Source organism: Lissotriton vulgaris, chromosome 6, assembly GCF_964263255.1.
Source record: "Lissotriton vulgaris chromosome 6, aLisVul1.2, whole genome shotgun sequence".
NCBI classification, from domain to species: Eukaryota; Metazoa; Chordata; class Amphibia; order Caudata; family Salamandridae; genus Lissotriton; species Lissotriton vulgaris.
This window is the reverse complement of record NC_141694.1, coordinates 83,565,602-83,582,211: the sequence shown is the minus strand read 5'-3', so window position 1 is coordinate 83,582,211 and position 16,610 is coordinate 83,565,602. Positions and strand designations below refer to the sequence as shown.

General features: G+C 43.8%; 1 protein-coding gene across 2 annotated transcripts in view; it reads left to right on the top strand.

Moving 5' to 3' along the window:
* LOC147706833 (uncharacterized) overlaps nucleotides 1-16,610 on the top strand; it is a 461,037-nt gene that overhangs the window by 281,202 nt on the left and 163,225 nt on the right. For both annotated transcript variants that reach the window (XM_086925970.1, XM_086925971.1), the window contains one exon: nucleotides 12,098-12,197. In XM_086925970.1, coding sequence (XP_086782096.1) covers nucleotides 12,098-12,197 — 100 coding nt within the window. The remainder of the gene's footprint in view (nucleotides 1-12,097; nucleotides 12,198-16,610) is intronic.

Genomic DNA, 16,610 nt, shown 5'->3' with positions numbered 1-16,610 from the left:
TGCACTAATGAATAACATAGTTAGGAAAAAATATAAAATGACATTCGACATATCTAATGGTTTCTTTTGTCAAAATATTGCACCAGAAAGCAGATACTTGACCGCTTTCTCAGTAATGGGGTCACAGAAAAATTTCTGTAGGCTCCCACAGGGATTCAAGAACAGCCCAGGACTATTCTCAGCCAGAGTAACAGAGTTACTACAAATGTATGATGATGAGGCATTATCTTACGTAGATGATATCGATCTCACAGACGACGACTTGGATACTCACTTGAAAAGAGTGAACACCATTATACTTGGGTTCGCAGCAGAGGGTTACAAATTCAACTTTAAAAAGTCTTGAATTGCCCATCTGACAGTATTATTTTTAGGATACGAATTATCAAGTGAAGGAAAAAGCCTAGCGGACAACTTCTTAGAGAAGTGCGCTGTACTTCAAGCACCGAAAACGCTGAAGAACTTACAATCGATTCTAGGCTTCCTGAATTTCGGTAGAACTTACATTCTAAATTATGCGGAGAGAGTTAAACCCCTCTACGAATCAATTAAACCTGATTTTAAACCAATCAATTGGACTCAAAAACACAGAAATTTTGAGACCATTGCAAACAGACATGTTAGCAAAAACAAAATTAGATACACGTGACAATACACGCAATCTTGTAATCCGAGCCATCCCAGGAAGATGCGGATTCACGTACCTGACCTCTAATGAGGGAGAAAAAGTACCAATAGCTTACAAATCACATTTGTACACAAAGGCTGAAATAAAATTCAGTTCAACTGAGAAAATTCTAACTGCGGTTCGACAGCTGTAGCAAAAGAAAGGGCCCTAGCACAAGGTAAACAAATAATAATCGTTACACCTATACCGGCTTTAGAAGCGGTAACTAAAGCAAGCATTCCTAATGCTAAGGCTTTGCATCCGAGATGGATCCAGTGGGTTAATTCTCTTGGTGCAACAGACGTAGTTTACGAATTTGATCCTAACTGAAAGACACAGGAATTTTTACAATATGAATATGAATGTCCTCTGCCTATTGAAATACTGCCTAGAGAAGAGTACGGAAGTATTATATATACTGACTGATCAGCACAACCCGCAGATGGGGGCAAACAAGCTTACAGTGCTGCGTGCGCGATTGTTAAAGGTCGTTGGCACAAAGGAAAATTTAGACCAATGGTCACTAAAACACAATCTCTAGGAGATTGCTCAGCTCAACGAGCTGAATTGGTAGCATTTAAGATGGCGCTAGAAAATACCGATCGCGAATTCCCCACACTAATAGTGTGCGATTCTTATTATTGCGTACAATCTTATAATGAATACTTGCAGAATTGGGTGGAAAATGGTTACAAAGATGCGAAAGGTGGCACAATCAAGCATAAAATGCTTTGGGAACAAGTAGTTCTTTTACAGAAAGAACTACAAAAGACTCACGTGATACACACTCTGAGTCATCAACGTGATGGCGTTCACGTTGCAGGGAATTCATTGGCTAATACAGCCACAGCGGAAGCAACTAAACCGGCTTCTGTAGCCACAGAAAAGCGTTCAGAAAAATACATAGACGGGGAAACCATGCTGGCAGTCAAAACGTCCGTAAAAGAGCGACTGGGCAGCACTACCCGTGAACTATCCACTCAATTATGCATACGTAATTGATGCAAACTCCGTTCCTTTTGCTCGAATCCCTGGAGTGGGGGATAGAGTAATTCCAAACATGAACAGGAGAGGTTTCCTATTACAGGAAGCACATATGGGGTTGGGTCTGAGACAACAAACAATCAGGGACTCTCTAAGAGAATTGCAATCAGAGTACTGGTGGCCAATAATGAGTTAAGGAATTCATGATTTTGCAAAAAATTGTGAAGACTGCAACAGAGATCGCAGTGGAGAACCGGCCAGTGTAGTGTCAGGAACCCTAATAGAAAGCATAAGGCGATCTATCCGCGCAATCAAACAAGAGAAACGCGTCCCATTGTATATCATTAAGACAAAATCCACTTAAAAAATGTGGCCCCAGCGCTCGGCTGACGCCAGAACGGTTATAAAAGATCTGCGAGTCTTTATCGGCACATACGCAATTGCCATGTTCCATTCTGACCAGGGTCCTGCTTTCAGCTCTCGAGCTTATAAGGAGGCCATGGCCAGCATGGGAGTTGGGTTGCGGTATTCTTGTCCGTCACACTCCGAAGGGAACAGTGTGGTAGAAAGAAAAAAACGGGACATAAAGCAATCTATAACAGCGAAGGTATTAGGTTCAGGTGCTGGGTGGGTCAAACATTTAATAAGTGTCCAGTTAAGTCTTAACAATTTGCCAAGAAATTCTCTAAAAGGTTTCAGCCTATACAAACTATTGTTCGGAACTAGAATGCGAATTCAGGACTTAGATAGTCCGGTATCAGTGGTAGACGATAAGAAAACAGACTTTGACATCAAAGACCGTTTGGCTGTTTTACAGGACTTGAATGAAACAAGAAAATCCTTAAGCAACAAAGTTAAAGCAACAGCCAGCTACCACTGACTAGGCACCACCAGCCCCAGCAAGGCCTGTCTGGATTCCAAAGATTGGGGATCTAGTCAGAGAAAAAATAGCGGTGAAGAAGGAATTTGGGCCTTCTTACAGAAAAGCAGTACCTGTCTTAGCAGTAAACGGAACAAGATCAGTAGTACTACCGCCCCTTGCTGGTAAAAAGGAGAACAGAGTTGTATCAATCGACCTGGTAAAACCACAAGCATGTGGCCTATAATCAACAGTAGGCCCAGTGGACTCCCGAGAAACAACAGAATACCCAAACTTGCAACAATTCAAGAGGTTCAAACTGAAAGACTAATCACATTCGATAAGCCTGCAGTACACAGAGACGGACTATGCAATAATGCCATGGAACTCGTGCCTCTTGAAACACAGTTTGAAACAGTTCGTCAAGAAACACCAGTCTACAATGATGTTGCATCAGAATGTGCTACCGAAAGACAAATTGAGAGAACAATCCCAACAATTGACAGAACTGCCTCTGGCTACTTCATCAACTTCGATAACTTTTCTGAGGATCAAAGCAACACCGAAGTGATGCCAGAAACAAAAAAGACTTTTAAAGAAAAAGCAACAGAACTCTTTCATCAACTCAAGGAAATTTACCTCATTTCTCCATGGTTAGAGTTTTGGTTTGGTCTAGGTATATTTTTCCTCCTGCTTTGGCTCATCATGGTACTTTGTTTGGGAAAATTCATTGAGGCAAAATACAGTTCAATGGACACAGCAAGTCATAACATCAACTTAGTCCTAAAACCACACAAATCATCCCACGTGACGAAAAGAGAACTGTCAACAGTAAATGTCACAGCCATTCCAATACCCGGCGGGGTAGTATGGGACAAGACTGACTATGAAATATATGGTCCGGTTGAGATCCTGAAGTATCCTCATCAATTCAAGGTTTCATTAAGTGACTTTGTAAAACCTAGTAAATTTTCTGATGATTGGGATTTTGAAAGTATTAATAATATGATGTCTGATTTAGTAATGTCAGCTAGATTCACAGAACATGATTATTTACAAGGTTCGTCTTATTATGAAAATATGTATTGCTTCTCACATTATGGAGACCATTACTTACATAAATCTGCACAACCTAGAAATGTTTTTAAGTATAACCAATGGGAACATTGTGCTACACCACCTAAAAGCAGTTCTAAAACATTCTATGAGAAATTCAAGTACTTCTCAGGGTTTAACACAAGTGATGCAGAAACGTTTTATTATAAACTGTTAGATAAAACAGGATTGAAAACAATGCTGACAAATACTAAATTGATATATTCAGAAGCATTTTATGAAAAAATGACATTTGGTTTTGATTATTGGAAAAATAACATTGAAACAAAAACAATCTGGGGTACAAAAGATTGGCAGGTACAAGGCCTAGAAGCATTATTTCGAGCCTGCATGATCCCAGAGCAAATATTGTTCTTAAATGAAATAATTCACCAAACAACCTGTCTTGGCCTAGCTAAGATTAAAGACCTTAACAAACCGTCTATTCCAAAGCCAATACCTGATAATGCAACCACAGATATTGAAATAGACGTATCAAAAATTTTACATCTAAACAGAACACATCCTGATTGGAAAAAGTGGTTAATCTGGCCTACTGACACGAATAACTGTCAAGATAGATTCCTGAATAAAACACAGGGGTTAACAATGACCAGACCAGACCCTAGATACTCCCAGAGACCGCATCCAGGGATAGTAACAACATACAGTGTAGGGAAGCTGTGCCTTGAATGGCTAGAATCATCCACACTGGCTGAAATTAAGCAACACTTATCTTTACTTAAAGATGGTGCTAATTTGCGCGATTTCATTCTGGGACCACGCAAACGGCGTCAAAAGAGTTTCATAGCGACCACTATATATGCGGCTTACAATGAGGCTTGGAAAATAACACAAATTGAAACAGCTGAAAAAATACGAGAAATTGATCGTATTAATTTGGAAAAATCACTTTCTGTAGTGGACAATGGGTTAATGACTGTCCTCCAGAATATATTCACTGGACAGTATTGTTTCATCTGCCATAGATATAATAGACAAAGACTTGCTAATGTTACTGCATGGCCATTCACAATTGCGTTCTATTGTACAGTTAGGCTGGACGCTGCAAAATCTTCGTTCAGGCTATGTGCCTTGGCGTTTAATCAACACAACGTCATTGTTTTCCATCTTTAACCTTACTGATAAACAAATCAGCTTGGCACAGAAAGGAGCAGACTATACAATCCTGAGCATCAAAAAACTTGAGAGATTACCTTTGACAATGTCAGAAAGTCCTGTCATTGAATGGATAATACAAAGGATTATCACAATTCCGATAACAACTTTCCGATTTAAAAATTGCCTTGAATACATACCTACTGGCCAGTATGAACGATTGGGTAAAGGATACAATAAGTCAGCATGGAAATTACCATACACACACACGTTATAGTGACCGCAACAAAAATGTATTTCTTAGTGGTGAAAACTGTAAACATTCACTAAGCGGTATAATTTTGTGCCAGGGTATTAATTTACACGGAGCCTGTGAAGGTAATTTAAACAACCTTTCATGCCACCAATATGTCACACCTGCAACGCAGATAGAGCCTTTCTTTAAGCAACTCTCGAACGGGAGTTGCATTCTAATAACGGATCACAGATGTTGTGGCCTTTTGCCAGGAAAAGCATATCTCGTACACGTAACTTCCATGGTCACTTGTTGTATGCAAGCATTGTTTCCAAACAGCCCTGGAGTCTCCGAGACTCCCTTATGGCCTCGTCTGAATTTCTCTTCTATACGAATTGATACTTTAAGCAGAATGAAGTCTGTGCTTTTACAGACAACAGTGCCCATCACGTCATCAAGAGACGTATGATCTCCTAGTTGCAAGGACGGCTACGGAGATACATGACCTTTTATCAACAAATTGCCCCGTGCATTTCACAGAAATGCTTAGCCAACTCCTTAACATGTCTAGTGACACAGGCATCCCAGGCATATTTAAGACCATTTTTACGGGACTGCTAACACCATTCAAAGCAATTCTAGGAATCATTCCCAATTTTGTCCATTCAGTCTTTGGCGGCATCCCCCTTATTTTGGGACTTGTAGCAGGGATTTTATTGTTGACCCTCCTGCTCCGATATGGCAAGCCAAGACACAGACATGACTCCGGCAGGAATGGAAGAAACAATCCTAGCAGTGCGCTACCGGGACAGAATAACTAGAGTCCTTGGATTGGCCAGGCTGAGAGATCTAAACATGACCTGGTTCCTTTCATTCAGACCTATATGGCAAACCTGCATCTTACCTGTGCTTCGATGTATGCTATGCGGAGATGAGTGCGTGTTGGACATCTGTCTTGCACTTCCATCAGCAGTACCAATGGATATCGATACTTTGCTAAGTGCTGTAACGGCTCACGCATTGTGTTGTCCCCAGCGGCTACCAATCCTGATGACGGCATTCGTTGAGACTCCTGTGCTACGAGTAGGTGGTAACGGTGGAGCGAGAAACAAAAGCAACATCACCCAGGTACGACCGTCTGTGAGCATTGCTGATCCAGACTTTGATGATAGCAATCATTCCCACACCTGCCAAGTTACAGCACTATCGAACTTGGTCGAACTGTCACCTGATTTTGTAGACCAATTTTTTGAGAGCCTGTCTGATATGATGTTCTCCCCTGAACAGAAACAATAATTTTGAAAAGCATTCCGACACACAGCGTTCCCATGAACTCTGAATTCGGCCTTCAGTTTTGATCAACAAAAACTGCTGAAAAGCGTAGGAACTCTATTCCCCCGTTCAACAAGAATTTTTTTGAATTGAACACTTTTTAAAATTATTTACCTTTTTTCTGGCACAAAAATACTTTGCTTGAAGTAGACCTATTCATAAAGAACAGAAGCTTCTATTTTTAGGTAAATCTAGAGACATAATAACTTTACATCAGCCTCTAGCACATTTTATAACAAATGCATTTATATGTGATGAAATTTATTCGGATATCCCCTTGCTTTTAGTTTACTCTTGGTATTCTCTGCATGCGTATAGAAATCTTCCAGGTTGGTGCATTTTCTTCTAAGTCTAAGAAACTCGCCAAACAGCACATTATCTTTTTGGCCCTTAGGATGATTACTAGAATAATGGAGTATGGAATTTTTGTCGGTAGGTTTAATGTAAAGTTCTACTTTAAGACAACCCTTCTCTTCCATGATGCTAATGTCTAGGAATTCGACCTTACTGTTAATGTAATGGCCTTTGAATTTTAAGTTAGGATCGCCCAGGTTAAGCCATTCCAAGAAGTTGTCCAATTCTTCGCTGGCACCGCTCCAGATGAAGATGATATCATCTATGTAGCGGTGCCAGCAAGAAATGTTCTCGAAAAAAGGGGCTGTCTCTTCTCGAAGTTACCCACGTAAAGGCACGCCAGACTGGGGGCACACGTCATAATCGATTGTATTTTTTCTTATTGTTGTTTTTAGTTAGGGCATTAGATTAGTCAGCCCTACATTGTCATTTACTGTTTTTCTTTATTGTATGCAATAAATAATGTTTTTAATTTTAAGGATAAACTTGTTGTCAAATATTTTATAGCCCTTCTATTAACACCAGGATGTGGATCCTTTCGACACTCTTTCTACCGCGGAGGATCTAAGAAAACCTCCGCTGCTGCTGCTGCCGCCGCACACTGCGGTTACCTCTTCACCAGCGCCATCTTAGAAGTAAAATTAGTTTTGAGAGATGATTGACAGTAGCCCATCTCGGGCGTGATTTACTATGATTACTGCATCTTCTTAATGAATTGTCATTCATAGAGATTTGGACATTCTAAGATGGTGCTGGTAAAGAGGTAACGCCGCAATGTGCGGTTGTCTCCTCTTTGTGTTCATGTCGGGGGAGAATTGTTTAAATACCTGGACTGCACAGCGCTTCAGTAAACATACATAAAGGTTTACACCGAAACGTGTCTGTTTTGTTTTGCTTAGCTTGCTGTGAATGAATTAACAGTGACAATCCCCCGCGAGTGCTTTTCTTTCCTGGCGGAAGCCTGGTTTGGTGATGAACGAGCGCCTGCCTGAGAGTGCACCACGTGGATAAAGGTGCTGTGGAGGATATATCGATAGAATATATATATATATATATCTATCCTGAACGAAGATTTTGCAGCGTCCAGCCTAACTGTACAATAGAACGCAATTGTGACTGGCCATGCTGTACATTAGCAGATGATTCAATACTGTCCAGTGAATATATTCTGGAGGACAGAGTCATTAACCCATTGTCCACTACAGAAAGTGATTTTTGGATATATATATATATATATATATATCTATCTATATATATATATCTATATATATATATATATATATCCTCTTGCTATAAACAGTTTATAAATCTTCTCAGTTTCATGGAGCTTGGTTTTTGTGCGGAGCACCGCCGCACCCTCCAGTACAGTGACCCGCCTATCGGTGTACTGGAGCGAGGTATATAAATATATATAGATATATAGATAGATATGGCAAGGGTCTTCTGGAAAGTACTTTGAGAAGAGTTGAACTTCTATCTAGAGAAGATCTGCTCAAACAAAAGACGAAGCAGCAAAATGCTATTGAAGGTAAATTTCGACTGGTGACTACTTTTTCAGAGGACGCTGATACTCTGAGAAATATTATGAAGAGAAACTGGCATCTACTAAAATCAGATGCTATTATTGGCGATAATATTCAAACATAGTTATTAATTACCTTTCTCCAGTATTAGGGGTGTCTTTCATAGATTCACATGCTTGAATATTCCCCGTCGTCGAAGTGGGAGTCCCACAGTAAATAAAATAGCAATAATGCTAATATACCTCTGGGTATCCACAGGACTCCGTGCACTATACCTTACTTTGGTATAGTATATACAGAGACCACTTCCTACGCCCATCTCTCTGCCTCCCTTCCCAGCCAAAGTCATTAAGAAAGCCATTAACCTCAAACCCTGAGTTCACCGATACGAACAACATCCTGGACCTCTCCCAATTCTGGCGTCAGAAGCAACCACAGCACTGAGACCGCTCTCCTTACCACTACAGCTGAAATCCGCAACCTCCTATACTTCGGCGTGACTGCTGCCCTCATTCTCCTGGACCTCTCAGCCGCCTATGACAGTCTCCAACCACACCGTTTGTGTAAGACTCCACAACGCCGGCATCCGTGACAAAGCTCTCGAATGGATCCGCTCCTTCCTCACCGACCGCATGCAAAGGCAAACTTCCACGTTCAAATCACAATCCAGCGAGAACAGCTGTGAAGTGCCTCCGGGATCCTCCTTGAGCCCCACCTTCTTCAACATCTACATGGCCCCACTTGCAGCCATCGTCCGCAGCCACGGACTCAACATAGTCTCCGACGCGATGACACCCAGCTGATTCTCTCCCTCACAGACAAACCTACAGCTGCCAAGAGCAACATCCACAGCAGGATAAAGTCAATTGCCACCAGGATGGAGGACAGCTGCCTGAAGCGTAACTCAGACAAGACCGAAGTCCTCATACTGGGCTCCTCCCCCCTTGGCCTGGGACGACTCTTGGTGGCCCGCAGTGCTCAGAATCTTCCCCACACCCATGGACCACACACAAAACCTTAGTGTCCTTCTGGACTCCTGCTCTCAATGAACCACCATATCAACCTCGTCACAGCTATCTGTTTCCCCACGCTCTGCCTCCTTTGAGATCCCCACCAAGTCCATTAAAATGGTCTCCCAAGCCCTCGTCAGCAGCAGACTCTACTATGGCTACGCACTTTACTTCAACACCACCCAGAAACTCCAAAAGAAACTGAAGACTGTCCAGTATGCCTCCTCCAAACTCATCCTGAACATCCCACGCCGCAAGCACATCACTGGCCACCTGACGTGAGAGACTTTCACTGGCAACCGTTAACAAGCTAATCACCTTCAAGCTTCTCACACATGCCTACAAAGCCCTTTACAATGCTGAACCTGCATACTTCAACCACCACCTCTCCTGCTACACCCCCACCTGTCTTCTCTGCTCAACCCAACTGGCCCTGGCCACCGTCCCATGAATCCATAAGATCACGGCTGGCGGAAGATCCTTCTCCTACCTCGCTGCAAAAACCTGGAAATCCGTGCCTCTGCACCTTAGGCAATCACCTTGCTACTGCCATTCAGGAAGGACCGCAAGACCTGACTCTTCATCTGAACCGCAGACCCAGGAACCCCCCCACCCCCAAATACCTTGAGACCCTCACAGGTGTATAGTCTCGCTTTATAAGTCCTTGATGGATTAATTGATTGATTGAGCTTTCAACCTTCCTCCTGAAGTCTGTAATGTTATCTTGACAGCCTTGATTCCCTCCTCCATGACTGCTGTATACTCCTGTCGTTAAATAAAGTTGTGATATGGTGTGCATAAAAACATATTGAACACTTTTCTGCCCCCCTTTCTGAAGTTTTGCTCTTAATTAGTTCCCTTGCCCGGCAGAGCTCTGTTCTGGGCACTCAGCAGCTTTCTGTCTGCTCTTTTTGCGGCTGCCTTACCAGCCATCATTGTTCACGATGCCTATTGTAGATAGGTTCTTAAAAGGTCTTGTCCATCTCTTCCTTCCTTCCTTCCTTCCTTCCTTCCTTCCTTCCTTCCTTCCGCCTCAGTGGGACCTTAATATGGTTCTGGCTTTTTTTAATGTGTATTCCTTTCGAGTCTCTTCATAACGGTCTCTCCAGGCTTCTCTCAATCAAAACAGCCTTCCTTATGGTGATTGTCTATCCTGACAAATTGGAGCTTTGCACAAGGTCCTCCATTTTTTTTGAAAGTGGTCACCCCATTTTGTGTAGGCAATCTTATCACCCCCTACCTTTCACGCTTCTCCACATCACTCTAAAGAGGAGGAACAGCTCCATAGTCTGGACCCAAACAGTGTTATCGGTCTACCTTGACATTGATGATAGTTCTGCATGGACAACCAACTCTTCGTGGGGTATGTTGATGCGAGGAAAGGTTGGGCAGTGCCAAAGCGATCCACCTCTAGATGGGTCGTGCTCTGCATGCACTGGCCAAGAAGTAACCTCCTGAAGGCTTGCCAATTCATTCCATCGGAGCTAAAGTTGTGACCACTGTGTTAGCACACAGAGTTCCAGTGCAGGACCTGTGCCATGCAGCAGCATGGCCAGCTCTGTACACATTTACCAAACACTACTGTCTAGACTGTAGGGATGGGCACTCGTCTGTTTGGTCCTGCAGGATTTTCTTGTTTGAAATTGGTCCCACCTCTGGAGATATTGCTTGGGTATCTATTCAAAGGCAAGGAATCTGGCTAGAAGTCTCTACCAGATGAAGTTACTTACCTTCGGTAATGCCTTATCTAGTAGAGGCTATACGTAGCTGAAGATTCCTTACTGACCCACCCATCCCTCCTGCTCTGCCAAACAGATTTCTAGGGTCAGGGTTGATCCCTTTCAGGGCCCTAGTTTTCAACACCAGAGGTCCGTGTTCTTCGAGGCTCTGCGCCTTTGGTTTGAAAAGTCGTGAAAGGAAACTGATGTCCGTGCATCTGGTGGTGCTTATATAGGTGCCATTGAGGTCCCTTCCTGGACAGGTGGCGCACACTGAGCCGATAAATGCCACCTACTAGCGTGCAGAGGTACTGCTCATGAAAACACTTCTGGATCCAGTCTGATGTCTCCGAAGCTCAAAGGTAAGGAATCTATGGCTAGATATAGTCTCTACCTGATAAACAGTTTAGGTGAAACAGTTTCTCAGAAATGGCATCCCATGAAATAGTTTTGCCATGAAATCACATACAACTGTTCCATGACTATATGTAGCAGAAATAAGTAAAATGCACAGATTCTTTTTCAAGTCAATATTTTTTTTAATGTACAGCAGAAAGTATTTTCTCTCTAATACTACATTATAATCTTGGTATTTTCAAAAAGCGCAACTCCTTAGACTCTTGCTTATAAATGTAAAAGGCATAGTGTGGTTGCAGACCTACAATAAATATGGAGTATGAGTATATGTACTGAGAAATTAAACACGCTACTAATAATGTATTGCACATTCATCTAATGAGCTATGTAATGTAGATCATTTAAACTGACACTGGTGTAGTTCGGAAGGTGTTGTAATGTGGCATTCCAACTTTCTTTTAATAATCTCTGGCAGTTCATAAATTAAGCATACTGCAATAAATGTCTCTTCTCTGTTGATGACTGTTCGTGTACATGCAAATGTAGCTCTAAGATAGCTCAGAAAATCTAGTTATCCCATTCACTGTTTAAAAAGCAGCAGTTGGTATGCTGTGTGACCTGTTTGTCACACTGTCTGCTGGCGACAGGTATTTTGATGTCACAACTCATCCATATTAACTTTTTACAGTTGAGTAGCTATGCATTTTGCATGTTACTGATTAGCAGGAATGTTAAAATTACAAAGGTATTAGTAAATTAGAGACCGGCATTGGTTAATATATTGTTGTATTTCATCTGTGAAGAGAAATTAATTTAGTCAGCATTTTCTTGATATATCTTTCAGGTAATCCAAGAAATGGAACAGATTAAAGCTGAGCAGGATCTCCGACAAAAGAAGCTTCGCTATCTAGGAATAGAGCTGGAAAGAATGAAGAAGCAACGGGGTATGCCTGTGACTTGATTTTACTGACACATTACTAGTATTCTTAAGTATCCAGAACTGGTATTGACTTTTGTCATCTGGTTGCATGAGGTTTTGTTTCTAAAAGAGAATCTTAACTGTGAACTTAATTTTCCCCAGCATTTTAGTTTTTAATAGCTAAGGTGTGTTAACTTTTCATTGGAAAGTGGCAGCAAGATAGATTCCTGGGATTAGATTGAAAGCTAATTTTGCATTTGGTTTATAACCACTTCCCTTTCATCAGATCTTCATTCATATTCATAAACGTGGAATATTAGTCCCTGTGTATGGAATTTGGGAATCCATTTTAAAAGGGAATTAATTTACTATGTGTTGGACTTGGCCCTTTTTGCAGGGTCATCCCTGAACTTTTTGCCTTCCTTTTAGTCTTTTTTAAGTGTGTCTTCTCTCTTTGGCAAACATGGTAAGATTGGTCTACACCTGTTTGGCGTATTTAAATTACCTTCAGTCCCTTGTAAAGTGGTATCTCTGATACCCGGGGCCAGTAAATTAAATTCTACTGGTGTGCTTGCAGTGCTGATTGTGCCACCCATCTAAGTAACCTTTCGAACCTGCCTCAGGCCTCTGCCATTGCAGCGCCTGTCTGCGCAGTTTTACTGCTGCTGTGACGTGGCGCGCAAAGTGGTTGCCATGTCTGTGACCTCTCTTTTACTACATGTCAGTCACCCCTAAGTTAGGCCCTAGCTAGCCATATGGGCAGGGTGCATTATAGGTTAAAAAATAGGCCATGTTCCGTAGGTGTGACATATCCTGTTAGTGACAAACAGCAATTTTGGTTTCTCATTGCTGTGAGGCTGCCATCTCATAGGAATGCATTGGGGATTCCCTGATAAGTGTTTCAGTGGTAATTCCTGATATGAGAGGAGCAGCGTGGTCAAGTTTGGTATGTTTAAAATAGTGATAGTAAATGCTGCGTGATAGTGTTTGCAGATTTATGATCACTATTTTAGAAATGCCACTTTGTGATATTGGCATTTCTGTGTGCAATGTGTCTTTGTGCCTCCCCTTTCACTTCTCCCCCATCCAGTTTGGACTAGGTCCAGAGCCCTGTGCAGGAGGAAGAACAACGACAAACCTGGTATAAATATTGGGGCTGTGACCCCATATAAGTGTACCTGCTTGGACCAGGGCGAAAAGGACTGCTTGACCCCAGGAGAAAACCGCCCGAAGGTTTGCCCCTCTACTGGAGGGCCCTGTGAGCTGGCCTGCTTGGGCCCAGCCCTGCCCAACTTAGAATCTAGCGCGAGGGGAGTGCTGTCTGCCTCCCCTCACTGATTTCAAGGGAAGGTTCGCTTTACACCGTCCCAGGAACTAAGAGTGAGGAGGGTGCTGCCAGTTGCCCCTCCTCGCTCTGCCTTCACCTTAGGAGCACTGCGGGCGCTTCCCCAGCTGTTTGGGGAACGTGTGGAGCCCGTTGTGGTTTTTTCTCTTTACGCTCACGGGTGCTGTGCCTGCAGTAAGAGAGAAGGAAGCGCCAGGTGGCTGTTGCCTGGTTTGGTTCGGGCTCTCGTAGTGACTAGGAGAGCCCCGGGTGGTTCCAGAGCCTGAGGAAGAGGGCTCCAATCTTTGCCAATGTGAGTGCTTGATGGGCACTCTGTAGCACATGGTCCCGAGCCCCAAAGACGAGGGCTCCATCTCCGCTTGTACCAAATGCCGGAATCAGACATCGGGCGAGGAGAGCCCTACCTGGTGCGTGGCCGGCCAGAGGAAATAGCCTGAAGTCAGGCAAAGTCTGCCTGGTCGTAGGCGGGTCTCCCAGGTTGCCGGAGAGAACCCTGCGTGCTGCCTGAGCATGTGTGGGCGGGCTTCCAGTGCAGCGAGAGGAAAAAACAGAGCTTCGCAGGTTCCCCTCGGCATCTTCCCGTTTTCTGCCAAGAGCAGGCCGCTGAAGAAACCGGATGCCAGGCGGAGGTCGAACACCTGATTGTGGGTGGGACAAGGAAGGATCGTACTCCAAACCACGAGTTGGAGGAGAGGAACACAGGAGTCCTATCCATCAGTGGCGAGACGGCTGTCACTTGAATCGCTCAACCCCCAAGGAATGGTGAGTGGGACTGAACTTCGTTGCCGTAAGCTCCGGTCGCCGTGAGGGCGGCAGTATCCTTCATTTTTAGTCAAAGGAGAGGGGGGGAGAAAGGTGTTGGTTCCCCTCCACCCCTCGAAACTGCCTTAAGTCACCTCTTGTGCTGCCCTGAGTGGGGTGAGAATATGCGTTCGCAGCTGCACCACCAGATCGCGGGCAGCTGCTTGAGGAACCCATAAGTAGACAGAGTCTTTGCCTTTGAGAATGGGGCATTGCTGGTGTGAGCCCAGGGCAGGGCCCCCGCTTGAGATTGTCCTGAGTTTGGGAAGACGACATTGAGGGGCATACGGCGTTTCTGCCTAATACTGAGGTGCATTGCTAATGTGATGAGGCATAATATGTCTCAGTCAGAGGTGATGTATGCACCTGGTGAGTGTTATTGTGGTACACTTCTAAATGTGATTATGCACAATGTGTTTATGCCTAATGCTTATGCATAAATTGGTTTACGTAAAGTTTCTGTACCAGTAGTTACTGGTGGTGTTACTACTTACCCATTCTAATGGTGATAATAGCGGCCCATTTTGCCCTGTCCTGTATATAATTCCCTGTGAAGTATTGCCTAGTTCCAGGTGGCACATTGTACATTTGTGATTATGATTCTAATGTGTTTTTGGATAATACAAAGGCTATTTTTTATATAACCTTGTGTGGAGTTTCTTTTGTGGTGTGCCTAGTTTGTCGCTGCTGCCTGTGTGTGTTGCGCAAACGCTTTACACATTGCCTCTGGGATAAGCCTGACTGCTCGTGCCAACCTACCAAGAGGGTGAGCAGGGGTTATCTTCAGCGTGTAACTCCCTTACCCTGACTAGAGTGGTGGTTTCTGCTTGGCTTAGGCGCAATCCCTAGCCAACCATAAATCCCATTTCTAACATCAGTTATTAAAAAAGAAAATAGCTGAACATAACATTTTGTTTTATTCAATCCAGTTAGTTTAAAATATATCTAATTATGTTATGAGGCTCAAAAGCTATATTTAATGTTCATTTTGCAATGGAAAAATAAAACATGTCTGCACTAGGACACATCAAGCTTAGTAAAGTGAAATGTTACTGTTACTAAATCCACAGATGTAGCATCAGGGATTTATGTTAGGTGTAGCAGAAGGAGCTCTGAATACTTGCTGTACCTTTTTGTTATTTTACTTTTCGATATGTTTCTGTGTTTTATCTTATCTTGATTCAATACCATTGGAAGTCTTTTATCGTTCAAATAATTATTAAAGACTTAGTGTCTGGTCACCATGCCTTCTATGGTGCTATGAAGTTGATGGTTTATCTATATCATTTGACTTTCATTTACTCTAAACATTAAGCAGTGCAACATTTGCTAAAATGTCATTAATGTGGTTAAGAGGCAGGGAATTGCTTGCCTGCAGCTGCAACTTGGCCTTCTCTGCTGGTGGTTGTGCACATCTTTTCTAGGGTGTTCACTTCTCATCATCCCTCTTTAGTGTTCCTACCATGCAGGAAGACCAGGTTTTCTATGGTCCTTCTATGGTCCTTCCTCTGAATCGTTAGGGATTTACTTAGAAACTTTCAAGGGCACTAAGTGAGTGCCCACTATTGCTGCTGTTTTGGCTCACCGTGAAGGAGTCCCAGAGTGATGTGGTGGAGTCCCAGAGTGATGTGGTGGAGTCCCAGAGTGATGTGGTGGAGTCCCAGAGTGATGTGGTGGAGTCCCAGAGTGATGTGGTGGAGTCCCAGAGTGGTGTGGTGGAGTCCCAGAGTGGTGTGGTGGAGTCCCAGAGTGGTGTGGTGGAGTCCCAGAGTGGTGTGGTGGAGTCCCAGAGTGGTGTGGTGGAGTCCCAGAGTGGTGTGGTGGAGTCCCAGAGTGGTGTGGTGGAGTCCCAGAGTGGTGTGGTGGAGTCCCAGAGTGGTGTGGTGGAGTCCCAGAGTGGTGTGGTGGAGTCCCAGAGTGGTGTGGTGGAGTCCCAGAGTGGTGTGGTGGAGTCCCAGAGTGGTGTGGTGGAGTCCCAGAGTGGTGTGGTGGAGTCCCAGAGTGGTGTGGTGGAGTCCCAGAGTGGTGTGGTGGAGTCCCAGAGTGGTGTGGTGGAGTCCCAGAGTGGTGTGGTGGAGTCCCAGAGTGGTGTGGTGGAGTCCCAGAGTGGTGTGGTGGAGTCCCAGAGTGGTGTGGTGGAGTCCCAGAGTGGTGTGGTGGAGTCCCAGAGTGGTGTGGTGGAGTCCCAGAGTGGTGTGGTGGAGTCCCAGAGTGGTGTGGTGGAGTCCCAGAGTGGTGTGGTGGAGTCCCAGAGTGGTGTGGTGGAGTCCCAGAGTGGTGTGGTGGAGTCCC